We start from the raw sequence: 22,683 nt of genomic DNA on the forward strand, positions 1-22,683 counted from the left end.
TTTCTCAAAATGGGTAGAAGTGGGTGCCTTTAAATAGGTGCGAGAAAAGGAAGTCACAGATTTCATTTGGAGAAATATTATATGTCGATTTAGAGTTCCAAAAGAGATCGTCTGTGACAATGGACCACAATTCATAGGCACGAAAGTCACCGAATTCTTTCAAAGTTGGCAGATTAAATGAATTACTTCCGCACCTTATCATCTAGCGGCCAATGGACAAGTTGAATCGACAAATAAGGTTATCATCAATAATTTAAAAAAGAGATTGGAAGAATCAAAAGGCAAATGGCCAGAAGTACTCCCAGGGGTGTTATAGGCTTACCGAACAACGACAAAAACTAGTACGGGCGAGACTCCGTTTTCACTTGTATATGGAACAGAAGCTTTGATTCCAGTAGAAATAGGTAAACCAAGCACGAGGCACACACATACCACTGAAGCAATAAATTAGGAAGAGTTACAGATAAATTTGGATTTGACAGAAGAAAGGAGAGAAGCAACACTAATTGGAATGACGACTCAAAAGCAGATGATTGAACGATATTATAACAGGAAATCCAATTTGAGGTACTTCAAGATTGGCGGGGGACTTCGTCCTCAAAAAGGTGTTTCGGTCAACAAAAACAGCAAACACAGAAAAATTGAGTCCAAATTGGGAAAGTTCATGTAGGGTTAGAGGCATTGTTGGAAAATGAGCGTATGAGTTAGAAACTATGGACGGCAAGGTGTTACCATTATATTGGAATGTAGTCCATTTGAAGAAATATTACTTCTAAATGAGGATAATACCCACGGTCAGGTATCACGCAATTTTGTTCTTTTGAATTTTACTAACCATTTTAGATGATAGACAAGAAGCTGGCCCATACCAAATGATGATATTAGACCTGAAAGACACACGTAATGCTGAATTATTCCCGGTTTAGGTTACAACTTTTCTGATGGAAAAAAGGGTTATGCAATCATATCTAAAAAATTATCTCCGAGTCTCATTTGTATTTTCCCTTTCAGGAAAAGGACTAAAAGAAAGGAGTTGATCTAGTGTTCAAGATTTTATACTTCAATACTCCAACACTGGGGGGACTATGTATATAGAAGGTTACACAAGGAACGAAGATGTATGCCAAGGGCATAGTTCAGTATGAATCAAAACCTTGAAGAGATCCTAGAAGACTTTCTCAAAAAAAAAAAAAAAATCAAAGGCGTTCAAGCTCGCAAAAAGGATGCAAGATATTCCCACGAGCTTGTAGGTTAAGTCCATAAGTTTAGTCGCAAAAAGACATACTTGAATTTGTAAACCTTCTACAATGAAAGCAGTTATGAAAATGATGTACGAATAGTTATGAAAACAATGTACAAACTTACTTATTTGAGAGTTCAAAGAATAAAACTTCCTCAAATTACTTTTTATTTCATATCTACTTCATGTTTCATATCTTTGCACCAATATGAAGATGACACTTCATCTTCATTAGTGTCGTTAACATAAAATGACCCTCTTTTATGAAAACCCATGAAAAATTAAGTCACGGCCTATTAAAGCATTTTAAGTACAAGAATAAAGCTCAAAAATTAAAGAGCACAATGCATAATATATGGCAAGAAGATATTTATCATTACCCCCAAAAAAGACTGGGGTAGTAAAACCTTCCAAAAGTTGTCCACAAAACACAAGGGAATTCCAACTAAAAACCAACAAACAAACACTTTCAACAAAAAAACAGGAAAGGGGAGAGCTAAGGAGCATCATTAACAGGAGAAGAAGGATTGACTTGAAGAGAAGAGGGTTGAACATCAGATTCACTAGGAGCAAGTCCATCTCCATCACCCTTAGAACCTTCGTCTTCAGGTGTGGAAAAGTTTTGACGCTGCTGAGTCTGTTCAATTGTTTCTCTAGCCTTAACAATCTCAGTGTTAAGGTCAAAACCTTCCTGGCTGGCTTCAGTTAAAGTCTCGAGGCGAGTGTTCAAAAAAGCCCAGATAACATCTAGTGATGACTTATCTTCAAGGGCTTCATAATCCTTCTCCTACTGCTCGATCTCAGCTTTCAACTCTTCTTTTTCCGCCTCCGAGGCTTCATAAGCTATCTTCAAGGGAGCGAGAGAACTTTCAAGGAACTGAACTTTATTTGAAGAGGCACATAGGTCTTCTTGAGCTTGGGTAAGTATCTAAACCAGATCACCCGCGTAAACTTATTTTTGATAAAGGAGATCTTTCAAACTCCTTATCTCTTCAGTAGCCTTGGAATGTTGTTCATCAAAGGAGGATTCCAATCTATCTTTGTCTTTCTCAACTTGACTGGAAGAAGCTTCAGCGGAGATCATCCTCAGTTGTTGTTCCAAAGGTCCTTTTTCCTCTGCAAGAATATCCTTCTCCAACTGAAGACTTTCAAATTGTTCTCTCTGGTTGTCAGCCTCGGTGCGTAACTCAATTAATTACTGGTCAGTCCAATAAACCCTTTTTATAAGCTCAGTGTCTATCAAATTAATCTACAAAAAGGCAAAAGAATAGTCGTTACGAATGAGGAAAAAAGAAAGAAAGGGATATAAGTAAAGTTATACCTTAAGAGAAGAATGAACGATGTCATTCAGTAAAGTCAAAGAACTATGACTCTCCAACTTCTTCTTTTCCAAGGGTCCTAACAGTGTCTTCAACCACACATCAGCTTGTCCAGACATTCTCAATAAATTCCCACCCTCGAAGTAGGACTAGATGAGGGGATTGACTAAATTACTAGCGTATTCATCAGAAATTTCTAAAGGAACACTCTACGGTTCATAAGCGAGTCTGAATAGAATTGAACCTGATGGGCAATCTTGGGAGACAGGGGTTTCATCATCTGAAACCACGCATCTTCTGACACACGGTTTTCTCACCAAGGAACCTTCCTCGGTATCCTCATCATCATCAGACCCACGAGCTTCGGTAGTTTTTCTTTTGGAAGAAGAAGCACTCAAGATATGCTCTTATACGGAGCTTACAAAAAGCCTGGTTGAGGGAACAAATGCGGAGCTAATGCCGCAAATGGCAAACCCTAATAAAAAGGGGAAAAAAAAAGTTGTATATGAAGAATTAAAGAGGGAAGAAAATCACGAGAACAAAAAGGTATCGCGAGTCTTCACTTTCCAACCAAATATCTTTGAAAGAAATTTCCAAGATCTTTTGTCCGTGGGAGTAGCAGTTAACATCTTTTCTACCCAAGTACGAAAGTCAGGAATTTCTTCAAAAACTTTCATGGTTGCTGAAAAAATTAAAATACGATTATGAAGGGGAATTCAAGATATCAAATAAAGAAAAAGAGGAAAAAAACTTACGTGCAAAGTTCTATTTTTCTGAAAAATACGTGTTTTCTTCACCCATTAATCCACTGGTGGGGACAGCAACAAATCGGGCATACCAGCCACGGTTACAGTCATCCTCATGGCTGACTAAAACCCTTTTACTCTTAGCCACGAGAGAAAAGATACTTTCACAAAACAGCTTAGGAGAGTGAAGATGAAGTAAATGACGGAAAGTAAAAGGAGCGAAAACCAAATCTAACAAATAACGAAGGCATGCCACTGCCCTCCATACAATGGGACCAATTTGGCCAAGGCAAACATTAAAATAGCGAAAGAACTCAATGATCACTGGGTCAATGGGAGGTTTAAATCCTAAAGTGAAAGGGTAAGTATAACGAAAGAGAAGCCAGTAAGGTAAGAAGTGATTCTTTGGTTGGCACCAGGAATTAAAACTGGGAAATCTGGTTTCCAATGACATTCACGACGAACTAAAGAGAGAAGACCATGAGTGATCAGACTTGGGTAGTGTTCAGCAGGGTTAAAGGAAGCTATAGAAGAAACTTAATTTTTCATGGCTTCACGATCTGATACAAAGGAAAACTCTTGAGGAACAATCTCAGAAACTGTAGGCTCACGCATGGGTTCATTCTGATCCATGTTCCTAGAAGAAGATCTAGGGGTTAAAGGGACTCTAAGTCTAGAAGAAGATGGCTTGACGGAACTACTTTGGGAAGTAGAACTGCGAGTAGATAACGAACCAATATTGCAGAGTCTTCCACCCCTCCCACTTCTAGTAGCAATGGTAGAAAGAGCAAGTTCGTCGAGATGACAACTTTACGAGGGTCTGGTGATGAAGAATACATGTTTAACGAAGAAAATATAGAGGAATACGAAGGAAGGTCAAGGAGATGAATATAGCGAAGCAGGATAACGATTTCAAAATATCAAGTGAGATGAAGTATTTATAAGGAGAGGCAACCATCATCAAGGTTGATCATTATGAAGCGTCATAATAGAACCGTCACTTCCTGACTGATGCAGCCGCAAAAAAACCCTAAAAAAGCGCTGAAAAACTGCATAACCAATCAAGTGAAGCCACGTGGCATGGGCATTAAATGGATGTGACATACGTCGCATCGATTCTGAAAATAGCATAATGATACTCAAGAAATGGCGGCAAAGAATTCCCTCCATAAATACTTATCACTTACCGAATATTCAGAAAGTGGGGGGACTTTCTGTATTAGTGGAAAAAAGGCATGACCCGTGCACTATCATCGAGGTGACAGGGCATGGTGTGTCGACCATCAATATAGCGACAAATTGCATTCTTAATTAGACGAGTTAAAGAATGCGAAAAAAGGCACGAGAGGAACACCCTCGGGGTTACACTAAGAAAAGAGCCGGACCTGACAGTTGCAAAAGGAGAAACTGGAGTGGAATGAATAAAGACCGTTAAGAAGGGAAGATGCACGAACCTGTCATAAATAAGGAAGGAAAATCGATACGGTTACAGAAAATCTTTAGCCATAAATACTTCTGTTACAATTGTATATGGTAATGAGCAGTGTTTTAAAAGGCGTGGATGTAAGGCGATGCATTTTACATATGCCTCAGCGAGGCGTAATCCCCATAGGTATTTAATTTTTAATATTTTATAAAATATTATAATTACAGTAAATATTTATAAACAAGTAAAATTGCATAAAAAATAAAGAAAACTATAAATATGTGAAACATATATATATATATATATGTGTGTGTGTGTGTGTGTGTGTGCGCGCGCGCGCGCGCGCGCGCTTCATCCCTACAAAAAACTAGTCAAAACAATCTATTTTACGCTATTTAGAAGCTCAAGTAACTTGAGTCGAAAAGAATAAAGTTTTCTACATGAAAGAACAAAAATGATGACTAACCTGCAATTTGAACTTTGAACTTGCTGCTATGAAGGAGAATAGAGTTCTCTTTGTATTTGTAAAAAAAATGAATATTCGTTGCTTTTGGGAGATATTAGCAGACTAGCGGACAAGATAAAAAATTGGGAAAGAGCATGAATTGAGGTTTCAATCAATAAAAAAAGTCATAACTTTTAAATTTAATACATTTCAGTTCCTTTTTACAACTTTTGAGTAATTACCAAGCTGAATTTTGAGAATTTGAGTATTATATGAAGGACTTATTCAACAAATTTTATTTTAATTTGAAAAAATCTTTGGGGCTTACGCTTCACCAAAACAATACTCCCCGAACGCTCCGAATTGCTGGGCGTACGCCTCTTGAGACTTTCGCCCCACACCATCGCCCCAGGGCGTTTTTGGTGCGCCTTGCCCCAAGGCTCGCCCCGAAAACGCCTTTTAAAACACTGATAACGGGTAATCAAGGTAATTAATGCCATTAGTGAGCCCGAATTAAGTAAGAAAACCGTTATAGTTGTATGCTCCTATATAAGGACTGAAACCTCATTTGTAATATCATCGAATTTTTATTAAAATTTATGCAATCATTCTTTACTTTATTCTCAAGGTTGTAAATCGCAATTTGGGAGTGATTATGAATCTGTTTCATATTTTCTTTGTTAATTATTTTTATTTCTTGATTTATTCTTCAAATTATTGAGAAAGTGAAGTAAATCTTGGTTATCGGTAACCCAATATCTTCTTGATATTGACTTTGACCGAAAAATCTATTTTTGGGTTAAACAATAATCCATTTTAAAATTTGCCTTGCCATCATGTATTTTTATTTCACATAGTGTTCAATTAATACGATGTGATAAAAATAGAATATTGAAATTAACCCAAATCGCATTTATAACTAGTTTGTTTTTCCTCGAACAGAATAGTCATTGCCCAAGGATGGGATGTCGGTCTCAAACTTAAATCCAGGATCGGACACAAACCTCCCCTCTTGAACAAATAAAAACCCATGCACTTTTAACTGGATGAAAAACAGCACCATACAAGCCACGAATCAAACCGACTATACAACCCACACTTTATGTATATACGACAGAGACCAAAAGAAGTAGAAGTAAAGAGGAAAAGCATTCTCCAAAAATGTACATGTGTAGGGGTATAGATTCCATAGAACTAGGTGCAACTAGGTAAAAAGCAAATGTAGCACAAGCATATATATAAACTATCCTTTCCTGACTACAATATTCTTAAATCTCTAGTGGTATCTCGCGCTGCACATTTTGCTGCAAATAGCCGGGGCTTTCCGGCCTATGCTCCTCCACAGCAGTAGTAGAGTCATGGGGATGCTCCTTTAAAGACTCAAACAACTCAACAATTCTAGTAACTGGCACTGAAGTGTCCTCTTGCTGCTCCTTCACTGTCTCAATTCTGTCCACATTACCTGCAGGAACAGATATAATGTATAGTTGTATATAAAAGATATAATGTATAGTTGTATATACTTCAAGAAAAACTGACATATTTCTAAAATTTGAAAACAATTTAACTTCGGATTTCTTATTTTATTTATAACTACATAAATGTTATAGCATATTCAAATCATCACTATCTTTTAGAATTTTTATGATCACACCATTAATACTATGGTATATTTAAGTCATAAAAATTGAAACTGAAAAGGTGAAGTATATACGTGAAAATTTACTAGAACTTCAACAAGTATGAAGTGATGAACCAAAAAATACAAGAATTTAGTGATAAGAATATAAATATTGAACCTGTCAAATTTAAATCCACATCTAGTACCTGCCACTTCTGCGTCCAGCTGCTGCTGCTCCTTCGCTACAGTCTCGTCCGGCTGAATCATTTTATCCACAGTGACCGCCGGGTTATCAGTATCGCCGTAGTCTATGCCCGTTTTTCTTACGCCTTTAATTAGTGAACGATAAACCAGAACAAACGAAGACAATCCTGCAAAAGCTATAGTCCCAGCCACCCCAAAGCCTGCGATGGCGAATGCGAAAACACAAGCAGCACCAAACAACAGAGGACTAAATATCAAGAGCAGCGGAGAAGTTACGACCAGAATTATCAAAGAAGTCAGAAAGCTGAAACCCATCATCCCCAAAAGTGGGCCTTCTACTGCTATTCCAGCCAGTGTTGCCAGAATCAACGTCCTTCTGCTCACTTGCTGGGGATTTACAATATCCATCATTTGCCCGTTTTCAGCCATACTCTTTTTTTGTTTTATTACAGTTCTCTCATAAAGTGGGAAAAAAGTTTTCTCGATTCTTGTTGATTGCAGTGGCACCGATACTTCGACGGAAGGTAATATGATGCTCTCATCGTATTTGAACAATAGCAAAAGGATTTGAAACAGGGCACGTGTCTGCTTTTTCCTATACGTGTTGCTTAGCAAGTAGCCTTTAGCCTCGTCCCTTTTGAACTTATCGCCCGCACTTGGACTTTATAGGTGCAAAGGTACGATTTTTGGGATAGGATTCTATATCCAGTGTAGCTGACCAGAGCATACTTTGATTGCTTATCCAATGTAAGAATACGCAAATAGGCGGTAACATATAAACAATTCCTCCTTCAATTGTAAGTTATGTAACACTTTTGTCTTAATCTATTTATAAAATAAATAAAAAAGATAATAACTTTTTTATATTTAAAATAAATGAATTTTAAAAATTTTATTTTACTTTTTAATGAATGAAATTATTTATAGCAACAAATGTTCATGACTTATTTTATGTTATAATTTTCAAATATCTTTCTTCCTTGCGTGAACATCATCTCTTCTTTCCGTCAAACAAAGCCACAAGAAGTAGGAAACAGAGAATAACAAAAAGAAAAATAATCAATAAGTCATTTTACTATTCGGAGGTACTAAAAATTTTGTACTTTAATGTATCATTAATCATACATAAAATTAATCATGGCCGTCAAAATTTATTGGTCTTTTTGACAAAAGAAATTTACAGAGAAGAAAGTTATTATGCGCGGTATTGTGAATATCAGTACATACATACACACATATTATGGCTGACGCTGAACACGGATGGTTCTCAGTCAGAGGCGAAGCCACCGAGATTTAAAATTTGAGTTCAGAATTCAAGTGCTTTAAGTCACTGAATTCAAATTAATAATATATACATATTAAATACAAAGTTTTTTGATATCAAAGTAGTTAGGCAAAAATTATATATTGATAGAGAAAAATGTTGTGGTGACGACACGATTCTCTCTCGGCGCAGGTTACTCTAACGTGCACCAGCCATGGGGAGGAGAGCTTGTGTACCATCTCAGAAGGCGTTAATGGCAATATCGGCATCAACACAGGCCAAATTCCTAGCAGGAACGAGTGCTAACACTGGATCGAAGCAGGGAAGAATAAATTCTCCAAACAATTCCAATGAAACGGTAACCAATGCAACAGTAGAGGACATTGCAAATGGAGAGAAATTGAAGTAGAAGCAAGCGATGAATATGTGGAATGAAGCTATCCACAACCCAAGGAATGAAGGACATGGTAACTCTCCTGGTAATGGAAGGTAATCATGGGCGGATGAAGTGGAGGAAGAATTAGGGCTACCGAAAAAGAGGAATTCAATTTGGGATGAATTCGACATTGCGAAGCTTTCCAATGCTGGATTCAAATTGAAATATGTTCAACCTAAGCTACATGGTGAGTCTCGTGTAAGTGCAATTCAACTAGAAGACATTTCTAGTGAAATTGAGTATTGGCAGAATGTGATAGTTTGCTATGTACTAGGTGCACATCCTCCTTTTGCAGTGATTCAGGGATATGTTAAGAAGTTACGGGCATGATATTAAAAAAATCTCAATGCTTAAAAATGGAGTTATACTTATAAGGTTTGACTCTGCTGTAGCAAAACATGAGGTATTGAATATAGGGATCTACCACTTTGACAATAAACTTTTTATTGTAAAAGCATGGAACCCAGATTTAGAATTCACTAGGGAAGAATTGCTCAATATGCCAATTTGGGTGAAATTCCTAGGCTTTGACTTCAAGTATTGGAGTCCTAAAGGATTGAGTAAAATAGGAAGCTTAGTTGGGAGACCTTTAATGGTGGATCTAAACATTGAGAAGAAGGTAGGACTACAGTTTGCAAGGATACTAGTAGAGGTCGAGCTGGATGCTCATCTAACTGATATAGTGTTATTTAGAAATGAGAAAGGTCAGCTCATTGAACAAAGAGTGAGCTATGATTGAAAACCAACTATGTGTACATATTGCCATGCCTATGGGCATGCAGAGGAGGTATGTAGGAAGAAGAATAAGCAGTTGCTCAACATGATAAGGCAGTGTCAACAATAGAGTTAGTGCAGAAGCAGCGGGATAATGAAGAAAGGGAGATAAAAAAAGGATAAGGAACAGACATAAGTGCTTCAGAAACAAGCATCAACTAGTTATGAATGGATCACCCCTCTAAGAAATGGAAGAGACCCACCTAAACAGAATCTACAAATTGAAAAGTCCAACTCTTATCAAATTTTGGATAAGCCTGCAAATGTCAGTCTTGTACAAACTGCTATCAAAAGTGCGAAAGGGAGAGGAGGAACCATGCCCCGTACTGGGAATGGTTAACCTATTGTGTTGGAATGTTAGGGGCTTAAATATCCCAAATAAGTATAAGGAAGTTAAAATCTGTTGCAATGAAGTTAAGGCTGGTATAGTAGGTCTGTTAGAAACAAAAATAAAGAAGAATAAGATTGAACAAATTGCTGATAGTTTGTTTGGAGGTTGGCATTATATTACCAATCTTGAAGCACACTATAATAGTAGAATATGGTTGACATGGAGATAGGATTACTATGATGTAGTTCCTACAAATATTACTTCCCAAAATGTGACTTGTGAGGTGACTTGCATTCCACTACAACTGACTTTTCTGCTCACAGTGGTATATGCCTTCAATACAAGATAAGCAAAAAGAGAGTTATGGGATACTATTATGCAATAACATGGAGTTTGTTCTAGACCTTGGCTCGCATTAGGAGACTTTAATGCAGTATTAACATATGAGGATAGAATAAGAGGTAATCAAGTCACTTGGGCAGAAGTGATGGAGTTAAGAAATTGTGTGGATTATTGTTGTTTGATTGAACTTCCTCAACAGGGCAACAGATACACTTGGAATGATAAAAACTCTGAACAAAGAATATTTTTCAAGATTGATTGGGCTTTCATCAATGACAAATGGCTTGATATAATGCCAGCATGTCAAGCCAAGTTCCTACTTGAAGGAATAGGTGATCACTGTCCCATGTAGTTTACTTTAGAAGGGATTAACACAAGAAGGAAGAAATATTTTCAGTACTGCAATGTATGGGATCAGCATCCTTTGTTTGACGTCACTATCAAGGCTGGGTGGGAGGTGCAGATTAAAGGGTGAAAAATGTTTGAGAGTTGTAAGAAGATTGAAGTTGCTAAATAAAGGACTGAAGCAGCTAAATTCAAAGTACTTCAAGGACTTAGTAAATGAAGCAGAAGAAAGCATGGAGGAACTCAGGAGGATACAAGAGAAGCTGCAAGAAAATCCACTAGATAAGGGTATGCAGCAAAAGAAAAGAGAGGTGTATCTACATTTTAGAAAGATTTCATATATGGCAGAAATCTACTTATAACAGAAAAGTAAAGCTACTTGGCTAAGATTGGGAGATGGCAACACAAGGTAGTTTCATGATATGATTAAACAAAGGAGAATGAAATTAGTTACAACACAGATAAGGGATGAACAAGGCAATTGGCATAATGATCCAGATGACATAGCTTAGGTATTTGTAGACTATTATGATAAATTAATGGGAAAGACCACAAATGCTAGAGTTAGAGCTTTCAACAACTTTATGAAAAAGTGGGGGTGGGCATAATACCAACCGAACCGAAAAAATCGGTCGAACCGTAAATTTTGGTTTATTCGGTTTCGGTTTATTCGACTGGTTTGCTGTTTATAGTTTTTAAAATTTCGGTATTCGGTTCAGTGATCGATTTTAACAGTTCGATTTTCGATTAAACTGAAAAAACCGAAATTGTTTTATCAGCTTTTGGACTCTTAGTCCCTTACCGTATTACTCTTTCTTAGTCTTAAAGCCCAAAACTAATTCTCAACCTAAAGAAGTCCAATCCATTGGGTGTGTCAGACCTATAGCTTGTCATCTTGTCTAAGATCGACATATCTTTTATAAAAAAATATGTACTGCAGGAAATTTGAACTATCTGAATAATTGTCACGCCCCAAAATAGATTGCGACATGGCCGGTACCTAGTGCCTACCAACTTGCACCGAGCGAACCATTATTGCATAATACATACCCCAGCTTGTAATTGTGTAGCTCAATCCATTTAAGTAATTACAATATTATATGAGAGAAATAAGATAAACTTCATTAACAATAAAAGTTCATAAAAAAAAAAAAAAACTAGACATAAGCAAAAATGTCACCCGCAATATCATATGAGTACCCATTCCCCTAAGATAATATAAACCCTCTATGAAGCCTCTATGACGCTACGAATAAAGTAATAAAGTTACGGAGCTTGTCCACACTATAAAAATATATACAACTGAAATATTGTGGTCCCACGAGTACGAAGGTGGGCTCACCAAAAGAGAGGAAACTGTGGGAACTCTAGTATGTGCGCTGACCGCCTTGCACTCGACTGTCTGCTAAACCTGACACCATTTAAACAAACGATGCTTGAGTATTAAAATTCTCAGATATGCGTCATAGCCGCCACTAATGTTGGTATAAGAGTTATACAAATTATAATCTATATAATAAGGCAAAAGATAAATAATCTCGAATAAATTAAGGAAGATAAGGTACATAGAATCACAATAAAGGATAAATTTGCAAGAATAATAATTTAAGTTTTATTCATTTAGACCTCTTTCATAGGTCCAATATCTCATTAGTATCGTCCTCATTATCTAGTATCTCAATATCAATGGCATACATAGTGTTGGAATACATCGGGATGCTATCCACGAATATTGTCGTACCATCCCCAAAAGGTTAGGCCAATGTGTACAGTCAAGGATCCAAGAAGGTTGTCGTACCACTCCCGCACAGCTAGACAAGGCATATATTTTTTATTTCATCATTTTTTCTTTTAATGGACATCAGCCGAAAATTACGTTGTTATGTAATACATCAAGGATCCAAAAAGGTTGTCGCACCGCTCCCGCACAGCTAGACAAGACACATTTTTTTATTTATTCATCTTTGTCCAAACCAAGAGTAGGCCATGAAAGCCTATCCCTAATGTACACGGAATATCATCCAACTATAATTCGAAGCCAAGAGTAAATTTGATAATACACAAGTAACTAGGAGCTCGACATACCTTGAAGTCGCTCTAAGTTAGCTAAAGCTCGCCTCGATAGAGTTCAATCTACATAATATATCATATATGGGTAGTGAGTTAATACTCAAAACATCCTAAAATCCCCAAATATTTTAACCCAAGATTGACTTATTTCAAGATTCACCCCAAACAAGAATCCCTAGGTCCCTAAATTCTTAAAATTAATTCTTATATGTGAATTAAACCCAAGACTATTATTTATATTTTAATTTCTCTTATATATATATATATATATATATATATATATTATTTTACAGCCTTATGTACACCATCAAATACTTTATAGATACTAGTATATATATATATATATATATATATATATATATATATATATATATATATATATATATTAGAGGGAGCTCAACAACAACAACAACCCAGTATAATTCCACTAGTGGGGTCTGGAGAGGGTAGTGTGTACACAGACCTTACCCCTACCCTGGGGTAGAGAGGCTGTTTCCAAATGACCCTCGGCATCCTTCCCTCCAAGAACTCCCCACCTTGCTCTTGGTGTGACTCGAACTCACAACCTCTTAGTTGGAAGTGGAGGGTGCTTACCATCAGAGCAAATACCTTACAGAGAAACTAGAGATGATTTTCGATCTCTTACTGTTACTGCCACTTGATCTTTAAGAACTTGATCGATTGTAAAACTTTCACTTTATCCAAGCCCCTCCTTCGTATTTCCAGTAGCTAAAAGGGGAGAATGCCTACCTTAGCGTCAAGGAGAAGCCAAAAGAAGGTCTTGGTTCTCTCTCCCTTATTTTATATTTATGTAAGTTGTACCCCTCTTTCTTTTTAGAGTTTCCAAGGAATTGAAATATTAATTTAATAACTAAAAATAATTTTACAAAAGATATGTGGTATGCTGCCAAAATTTTCAGCAGTGGCCACGTGAGGGACTTAGTTCCCGTTCTAAGAATAATTAAGACCCCATTGGGCCCACCACCACTTATACTCATATTTCTTATTATATACTTCATTAATCAACACTTATGTAATGTTTATAATCATAAAAACTGCTGCTACAAGTTAATTTAAGAACCTCAAACATGACTGTGATCTCGCTATTTTATTATTCTTCCGAGTTATACACCAAATAATTGTATCCATGTTCTAACCATTTTTTTTTTCATAACTCAACGTGACGTCCTATACCCATTTGTGTCACTAAAATCACGTTATTAAGCTAGTAATTATCCTATTTAAAGCCAAATATTCATTGGACTTTACAATAATGGATTTGTATATGCTAGTAACAAAGAGAAATTAACTACCAAAAATCACATAAATACATAAAACTAAAAGACTATCACGGAATATCAATAAAAAGAAAAACACAAAATGACAACAAGTAACAATTCCAATCTGAAACTTATCAAATAAAAGTTACTTCTTACTTTTCAAAAGAATGAAAAATTCGAATCATGCCAGATTAATGTATTTGGTATTAATCAAGCTCGCACCAATACAAGCTTAACGCAAGATACTGCTAATACTATTTTCTTTTCTGTTTTTGTAATGTAGAATAATTTTTCTTGTATAAAGATTCTTATCTTTTTCGTATATTTGATGGGATTTGTTATTTCTTTTGTCTTTTTTGTCAACGAGAAATCTATTTTCATTGTTTCGTAATATTTTTTCCATGGCTTGAAACCGAAAAATCGAACCAATTAAACCGAACCGAACATGAATAAACCAAATTGAATCGAAGTTGTTATGGTTCGGTTTTTATTATTAAAATCATAAATTAAAACCGAATAAACGGAACCGAACTTCTACAAAACCAAACCGACTGATGACTAACCCTAATGAAAAGAGGGCCAGTGCTACCCTTAGAGTAATAAGTAAGCTTTATCAAACCTTATTTGGGTAAAAGAAGTCAAAGAAACAATGTTCCAAATTGACAAAAATAAGAGTCCTGGACTAGATGGCTTTGGTGGGTTCTATAGATTAGCATTGAGGAATTGTAGGAGGAGACATCACTGAAGCTATCCTAGAGTTCTTTGAGAATGGTCAACTCTTGAAACAACTGAATACAACCAACATTGCACTGATTTCTAAGGTGGATAAGCCTGAGTATGCTAGTCAGTACAGACCTATTTCATGTTGCTATGTCTTGTACGAGTGTATCTCTAAGATGATATGCAACAGATTGAAGCATGCCATAAGCTACGTTATGGCTGACAATGAAGCTGCATTTGTTCAGGGTCATGATACATAATGTGCTAATATGCCATGATCTATTGAGGCATTACAGTAGAAAGACTTCTGCAAGGCATCTTATGAAAATTGATCTAAGGAAGGCTTATGATATGGTGGACTGGGGATTTTTTGAGAAAGTTCTGATTTGGTTTGGGTTCCCATAGAGATTCATTCACTTGATTATGGTATGTGTAACAACTACCGAATTCTCTATCAAAGTAAATGGTGAAGGACATAGTTATTTTGAGGGCAGGGGGGACTAAGGCAGGGAGATCTTATGTCTCCTCTACTATTTGTGATAGTAATGGAATACCTGTCCAGAGTTCTATCAACTATGAGTGAACTTTCAGATTTTCAGTTTCATCCCATGTGCAAACAGTTGAAGCTAACACATTTGATCTTTGCACAGGATCTCATGATCTTCTACAAAGGTAATCTGGCATCAGTTACTAGGGTGGTTGAAGCTTTAAATCATTTTAGTGAGGTACCATGACTTATTGCTAATTAGGATAAATCTAATATCTTCATTGCTGGGGGTGGATGAATTGACAAAAAAATAGTTGATAGCAAAAACAGGATTCACCCAAGGTTCTTTCTCAAATAGATATCTTGATCTTCCCCTTTCATCAAAGAAATGGAACAAATTGGACTGCATTCAGCTAGTACACAGAATAACCAAGAGGATAAAAGTCGGCTAGTCAAAGCAACCTTCATATGCAGGCAGACTGCAGGTGGTTAACTCTGTGTTGTTTTTCATTTATAACTTCTGGAGTGCAGTATTTATTTTATCTCAGACAATAGTTAAAGAGGTGGATAAAATATGTAGGGATTACCAATGGGGGAGTACTGAAGACAGAAAAAAGCTGGCACTAGTGTCAAGGGAAAAAATATGTTTTCCTAAAAAGTTTGGAGGGTTAAATGTTAAAGGTAGTAAACTATGGAATGTGGCCTATGTTGGGAAATTATTATGGCAACTTCTCAATAACAAGGAAGCTCTATGGGTAAAGTGGGTGCACGGGTTGTATATTTCGGCCGATTGCAGTTGGTTTTGGAAGAAAGTTAACTCTCTGAAGGAGGACATGCATGGGTGACTTATACAAGGTGCTTACACTTTGAATAAGGACGGTGGCTATTCAATAACTAGGAGCTACATTGCCTTATTAGGGGAATGCAAAGACTGCATATAGCAGATTTGATACGGAGTAGGATAGCACAACCAAAACACAAGATTTTTCTGTGGCTTGGAGATCAAAGTTGACTGCTTACAATGGAGAGGCTAGTGAAGTTGCAGATACATGTAGAAAACCTGCATTGCTGTTTATGTGAAAAACAAACAACTGAAACATATCAATATCTTTTTGTTGAATGCAATTGGATAAAAAATGTTCGAGCTGAGGTTCTGCGATGGCTCGGTGTACAACTGCAAGAAGGGGACATAACGAGCACACTGGACAACATTAAAAAGAAATGTTGGAAACAGTTAAAGAAAGAAGTGGTTGCAATAACTATGGGAGCTGCTTTCTATCATACGTGGAAGGCAAGAAATTGGAAGATATTCAAAGGCGCATGTATAAATACTGCATAGGCGGTGGAGCAGATAAAGAAGGAAACATTAGTTAGATTAAATAATATACAAATGTCAAAGAAGGCAAGTAGATGTAGAGATTTCTTGAGGAGTATCACTAATGTATAGAATTTGTGTTGTATAGAATTTGTGTTGAGGCAGAACATTCATAGTACCCTTCTGAGAAGGATTATGAGGTAAAGTGCTCTTTAGGCGCGATCATTTGATTGATCAATGGTAATATTCATAATGTTACCATAAAGAATACAGAATTTGAATTAAAGTTACTATATTCGCCCTTACTTCTAGCTCTGCCCCGGTATTCGGTCAAGATTCTATGCTAGTGTCACTTTTTTGTTTTTCGAAGGTTCTTTTATGGGCATGCCTCATTTTTTTCTTTCCTTGTAGAAGTGGATGTCAGCATCAACACACACTTGAAGACTGTCAACTGTAAGTGATCATGAAAGCGTTCAGAGGCAACGATATTTTTGAATCTTGAAAGTTGGCTTGTGGACTAAACTCCTCAAGTCAAGCCCAAAAAGTAAACACCAGTTATTGCACCATTTGAAATTGCATCCCTGGCCATGGCATCACTTCCTCATGGTGAAAATTTATATATCTTTCCATGTATTCACTAGAGATCACTAAATATTTATCTTGTACGTTAAAGCCAGCTGAAGAATGTTGCATTATCACCCCTTAAATTCAAATGGACATGTTTGAACTAGTAACATGCAAGATGAGCAGCGCACTTAGATGCTTTTGATCAATAGAACAAGAAAAGAAGGAAATAAATATTATGAAGAGCATCTATTTCCAAGGCTCGGATAACTAAGATACAGGACCAATAGATCATCATTATGCTATGGGAATTTCCAGCAGATTGATCAAACATGGTGCAAAGCTACAACATCAGGACCTCAACGACAGATATCGCCCCTAAATTCAAAATATGAGTAACTGGAAAAGAGAGACTCAGTTTACAAGTCTTCACCTCATCCAATGATTAGTCATACATCACAATGATCATCTCGCACTTTTCATACTTCAACCCTTACGTCCCAAGCGTATAACTCTTTGTCAGGAACTCTAAGAGCCAGAGTGACTAATCCAGAGGATTTTTCATAATCAAACTGTACTTCTTTATCGTCCACTTGTATTCTTTTAGGCTTCACAGGTGAATAGGCTCCAAACATGCCACATCCGCGAACCTTCATAGAGATTATTCCACTTCCCTCTGTTTCATACTTCAACTCTTTGATTGCTCCTCCTGAATTGAACATACTTACAAGTCCAATCGGAGCAAATTTAGATCCGGTTGACATTTCCTTGATTGGAACCACCGTAAAGACTTCATATTCTCTCGCCTTAAGAGTAATTGGAAAAGATGAATTTTTTGGAAGATGGACCAAGTCTCCTGCAGTGGGTAATACAATCAATCAGGTCAACAGAATGCACTTTTCCTCTAGATGAAAGCAGTAAGCATAATAAAAGAAAATGGTATTATTAGAAAACAAATTTAGAATAAAGGTTCATACTGTGGAGATGAGAATAGAGAATGGCATCCCCAGTCCATCCATCATGAGCAATCCTAGGTAAGTAGTCGACATCATTAGCACGGACAATCCCAGTTATCGTCTCTGGTTGATAATCGTGGATTAGATTCTTCTTGCCGACCTTACACCACCCAGCTCCTTGACAGTTAAACACACCAACTACTCCATTGAAATCATTCAGATTCCAAATCTTCAATAGACTGCACACATAAGGAAAACAAATACAGTACAAACTATATCACTGTTGAAAAAGATGTTTTTTTTTTGGAAGAAGACTGTGGTCAAGCAAACACCTTATCCCATCTCTTGCTGGATCAGAAAACAAGCAGTCTCTAGTTGGCCTTCCAGGAAGTTTGGCGCGTAATATGGAACCATCTGGAAGAACAAGCTTCTTTAAAAGATTAAAATCGTGCTGTCCAGGCTTGTCACTGCATGGCAATAGGCAGCCATGAGAAAATACTAACCAAAAGTTAACTGTTTACCAAATAACTAAACCATGTATAAGGGTATAAGCAGCACCTGACATAAATAGCACAGCCTCCAACAGCCCGCGCTGCTCCATGGTATTCAGCCATTGGGTGCACACTCTTAACATATTAAGACAAAGTTAATAAAGAATTTTAGTCAGTTGAGCTTTTTTAGGGGAAGTTGGGAAGTATATACACTAAGGAACCAAAAATCATGTCATCAACTCACATGAAACATGTCCCAATCAGGCTGCATGAACTCCCCAAGGAAAATAGTATTATAAGCCACTGATGCTATGTGAATTGTGTGTGATGCAGGATCTCTCGGCCAGAAATCATCTGAAGCTCTAATAACAGCTGAGCGTTTCGCACTACACAATACAAGAGAAACAAAACCAAATCAGAATTTCGCAAAAGTGTCTATTCACAATAAGTACCGTTTCTTAGAACAACTAGTCCAGCTTCAATTTTATAAGCTATATATATATATATATATATATATATATATATATATATATATATATATATATATATATATATATAGAGAGAGAGAGAGAGAGAGAGAGAGAGAGAGAGAGAGAGAGAGAGAGAGAGAAGTACTATGGCTCATGCATGAAATAATTCCATTATCAGGAAAGTTTTGAGAAATAGATGCCTCTAATGCTTGATGATACTTTCTTGCAAGTTTTACTCTTCCACCATGACCTGCTCCAAGTGTTTCAAGGATGTTCTGAACATCTACTTTAACCCCGTCTATACCCGGCAGAAGCAAGGTATGAGTGCAGTTCATTATAGAAATTATAGACTTTCTCAGGGTTCACTAGACCAAGACCATTCTTTGTCAAGCTATCCAAAGCATCATCAGGTTCTTGTGACTCAACCCCAGGGGATGAAACTGGGAAAGATAACTTGGATTCATAGTGATCCATCTCAGGGACCCCAGGTTTCACACCGCCCCAGTAACCGGCGAGCGCATGCCACACGTACACATACCTAAAGTACAAAGGTTGAGATAAGGAAACAGAAAAGCAGATAACTAAAAGGCCAGGACCTAAAAGTTGACGATATTGAAGAGCATACTTTAAATTGTGTTGGTCTTTGATATTGGTAACAACATGCCGTAGTCCCATTGCAGGATCATTAACCCTATGTCCTTCCTTTCCATCTTTTTGAAACTTGTGGTTCTCTTTGATATGAGTTAGCCTGTTAGCAAAGCTGAACGAGCCAAAGAACGAGCAGAACATTTAGCCAGTGGAAAGCAGCTCCTCAATCAAAAACTGAGAAAGAATAGAATGACGATGATATTAAATTGGTTCGATCTACTCACTTTGCATGGTTATCAGCAATGGATTCAATACTATTGGGATCCACACCCACTGATTGCCATCCATCATCAATGAGTACAAACTTTGGAGGAATACCTCCTTTCTCCAAGCTGCAAAAGTCATAAAAGTGTAAGCACTATAAGCAATACAAGAATTTAGAATCATAGGCAGTATCTAAAGATTAAAGTTGTGACCTCTCTAATCCTTGCTTCACTCCCTCGGCAGTAACAGTAGTATAGAAAGCATCCCATGTACACCATCCAAACCAGTTCAACATGTCTGGCATCTGAACCATGACAAAAACATGCCTTCATATATATCCAGAAGAAGTAATGATGCCAATAATACTTGCAGCAGTCCAAAGACATTCAAACTGTACCTTCTTTCTATCACGGTGGCAAAATGTCTGCAAATGCCTCTCCACCGTCCTGTGTTGACAAAGTATTTCAACCATCAACTCCGATTCAATTAGGTAATGTCTATAACAGACTCATACATATAAAATCTCAAGTGGAAAGCCCAAGCTTTCATACGTTGTGCCATTATTACTGCAAACTTCAATTCGTGCATCCCACATAAATAAATTTTGATGAATACTTGGTAAAAAAAGCATATAAATATCAAATTTAGATATTTATACCCTGTCGAGTTAAGGGACCATGGCATATATATCTGTACTAGATTCCATTTGGGTAGAGATGAAAATAGCACTATGTCGGCCAAAGGTTCTATCCATCTGCTCTTTCTCAAGACATTTCTTTAGCAAAGCCCCCTTTTATCAGTTACAACCATAAAAGACATGTTGACAGATATAAGTTAAAACCAAACAGTACTACTGCCAATATATGCAAATCTATATGAGAGGACAATGGATGGAACATTCGAATAAGGAAACTTCAAGAATAAAAACAATCGAAGAAAGGACATACTTGACTGCATTAGTGATGACATCAAAAGGGTCCGGGCCACCTGCTACGAAAACCAAATGGCTTCCTTCAAAATCTTGCACAGCAGGATCTCCTGCAATCAACCATTACCATTAGCATCATTGAGAATTGCTAAAGACCATTCCACAAAACCCAAAACACATTAATAGAGATCATCCCAAAAAAGAATAGATCAAAATACTCATACCACTTTCCAGGCATATTTCTAACTCGTCGTTTGAGTTCCCTTGAAGAACAGCCCTAAAATCTCCCTCCAGAATAGGCAAGAATACAACATACAATGCTGAATTTTTGCGGTTGTCTTGATCAAAATTTGAACCATCATTTCCTTCCACAATCAAAAATTGGGTCTCAAATGGTATGTCTTGTCCGGATGTGCCCATCCTCTGTGTCATCCACCATAACTTGAATCGGAAAACACACATAAATCTCAATCCTCTGCAAACCGTAAGCAAGGATTCAACAAGTAAATAATTTTCTAGTTAATACCAAAAAGTAACTCAAAATCCAAAAAAAAAAAGGATGCAATCTTTACAACCAAAAATTGCAAATTTTACATAATAACTCCAAAGATTCTCAAAATTTAGATTCAAAATAGGGGAAGCCTTAATGAAATTAAAATATAAAAATCCTCCATAAACCATAGGTAATCATTCGATACGTAAATATTTTCTTTGTAAAAACCCAGATGAAAACTCAAACAGCAAAAATCAAAATGCAAGCATTGAAAAAAGAGGTGCAATCATGACAACAACAAAAAGGTGCAATCTTTACAGCTAAAAAAATGCAAGCTTTACATAAGAACTCCAAACAATCTCACTACTTAGATTAAAAACAGGGTGGGATGCTTTAAATAAAGTTAAAACTACTGCAATCCTGTGCAAATCATAAGCAAGCATTCAACACGTAAATATTTTTCTCGTAAAAATCCACAAATAAAAAAAAAACAAAATCAGAATGCAATCTTAAAAAAATGTTGCGATCTTTACAACAAAAAAAAAAGATATGCAGTCTTTACATTAAAACTCCCAAAAAATCTCAACACTTAAAATAAAACAGAGGGAATGAAGCTAAAACATAAAAGCCATCACCATAAATAAAAAAGAAACCACTTTGATTTATTAATGAAAATTCAAATTTTCAATCTGCGGCCCCAAGAACGAAAAAAGAGGGGAAAACTTAAAACAGGCAGAGGAAAAAGCTAAGAAGAAGAAGAACATACTGGAGTTTGCCAACAGGGAAAACTCTGCGACTACCAATTTTATCGGAATGAACACCAAGGAATGCCCCATTAGTGAAAGCTTCACCTGTTGGCTGTGTTACAATTATGTTTTCATTAACATCTGCGAGAATGCTCTGTCCCAACACATTCAGCTTCCTTTCAGCTACACAAATTCCTGCTCCCACTGTCATCTTTCTTTGTCTTCCTATAACCCAAAAAAAAAAAAAAATCTACAGACACCGCCCAACAAAAATCTGTCTTCCTAAACCAAGAAAATCTACAAAAAGTATGATCTTAGCTATATAAGACCGAAAATAAAAAGAAAATCTCAAAAACCCCACATGAGAAAAGCAATGACAGGATCAAAACCTGTAGAGATTGATAAATATGTAAGATTTTTGAGAGTTGAGAGGTGTGTGTGTGTGTGTGTGGAGAAAGAGAAGGTTAAGAGGTTGAGAATTGGCCGGGGTTTGTGCTTTTTATACAGATTTTTTAGGCTACGGGAAAACCAAACCAATGTTGGTTCATTACAGAATTATGAGCTATTGCCAAATGGTAGGTGGGACCAGCTACACAGTTACCAATCCAATCTGGCTCTTTAATTATATTTTGCGTTTTTTCATTTGATTTCTTGATCTTGTCAAAAAGAGTTGGCTCTTTTTTTCTTTCTATTTTCTACTCTCTCTATTTCTTTCTTTTTTCCTTTTTTTTATGGCGGGAAGCAACATAATGAACTGGAAATATCTTCCAGATAATTTAATTCATTTATTTTAGGTGATAATCCGATTATGTCATAAA

General features: G+C 36.6%; 1 protein-coding gene, 1 long non-coding RNA gene and 1 pseudogene across 3 annotated transcripts; all 3 read right to left on the bottom strand.

Annotated features, from left to right (window-relative positions):
* Positions 1–6,188: 6,188 nt before the first annotated feature.
* LOC107794737 (uncharacterized) lies at positions 6,189–7,605 on the bottom strand. Its single transcript, XM_016617261.2, has 2 exons — positions 7,004–7,605; positions 6,189–6,638 (listed from the first exon to the last, which is right to left on the bottom strand). The coding sequence occupies exons 1-2, from the start codon at positions 7,428–7,430 to the stop codon at positions 6,445–6,447; spliced, it is 621 nt and encodes a 206-aa protein (XP_016472747.1). The 5' UTR covers positions 7,431–7,605; the 3' UTR covers positions 6,189–6,444.
* A 3,969-nt stretch (positions 7,606–11,574) lies between these two features.
* On the bottom strand, positions 11,575–13,349 carry LOC107794739 (uncharacterized). The gene is made up of 3 exons (XR_001649982.2): positions 13,158–13,349; positions 12,579–12,626; positions 11,575–11,904 (listed from the first exon to the last, which is right to left on the bottom strand). It is a non-coding gene; the product is annotated as an uncharacterized LOC107794739 (long non-coding RNA).
* A 3,789-nt stretch (positions 13,350–17,138) lies between these two features.
* On the bottom strand, positions 17,139–22,337 carry LOC107794733 (putative galactinol--sucrose galactosyltransferase 1; annotated as a pseudogene). The gene is made up of 13 exons (XR_012701289.1): positions 21,886–22,337; positions 20,851–21,101; positions 20,646–20,736; positions 20,096–20,144; positions 19,911–20,002; positions 19,719–19,826; positions 19,472–19,606; positions 18,992–19,384; positions 18,621–18,811; positions 18,444–18,511; positions 18,218–18,352; positions 17,907–18,124; positions 17,139–17,785 (listed from the first exon to the last, which is right to left on the bottom strand). The product of XR_012701289.1 is annotated as a putative galactinol--sucrose galactosyltransferase 1 (transcript).
* Between the last annotated feature and the right edge of the window lie 346 nt (positions 22,338–22,683).

The sequence above is a fragment of the Nicotiana tabacum genome, chromosome 2 (genome assembly GCF_000715075.1).
Source record: "Nicotiana tabacum cultivar K326 chromosome 2, ASM71507v2, whole genome shotgun sequence".
Classification (NCBI taxonomy): domain Eukaryota; kingdom Viridiplantae; phylum Streptophyta; class Magnoliopsida; order Solanales; family Solanaceae; genus Nicotiana; species Nicotiana tabacum.

Excerpts from the sequence above, each read along its gene's own strand:
- LOC107794737 (XM_016617261.2), bottom strand. The coding sequence starts at position 7,430 with ATGGCTGAAAACGGGCAAATGATGGATATTGTAAATCCCCAGCAAGTG. Across the intron at positions 6,639-7,003 it reads GCTGGACGCAGAAGTGGCAG|GTAATGTGGACAGAATTGAG; the intron begins GTACTAGATGTG and ends CTGTTCCTGCAG.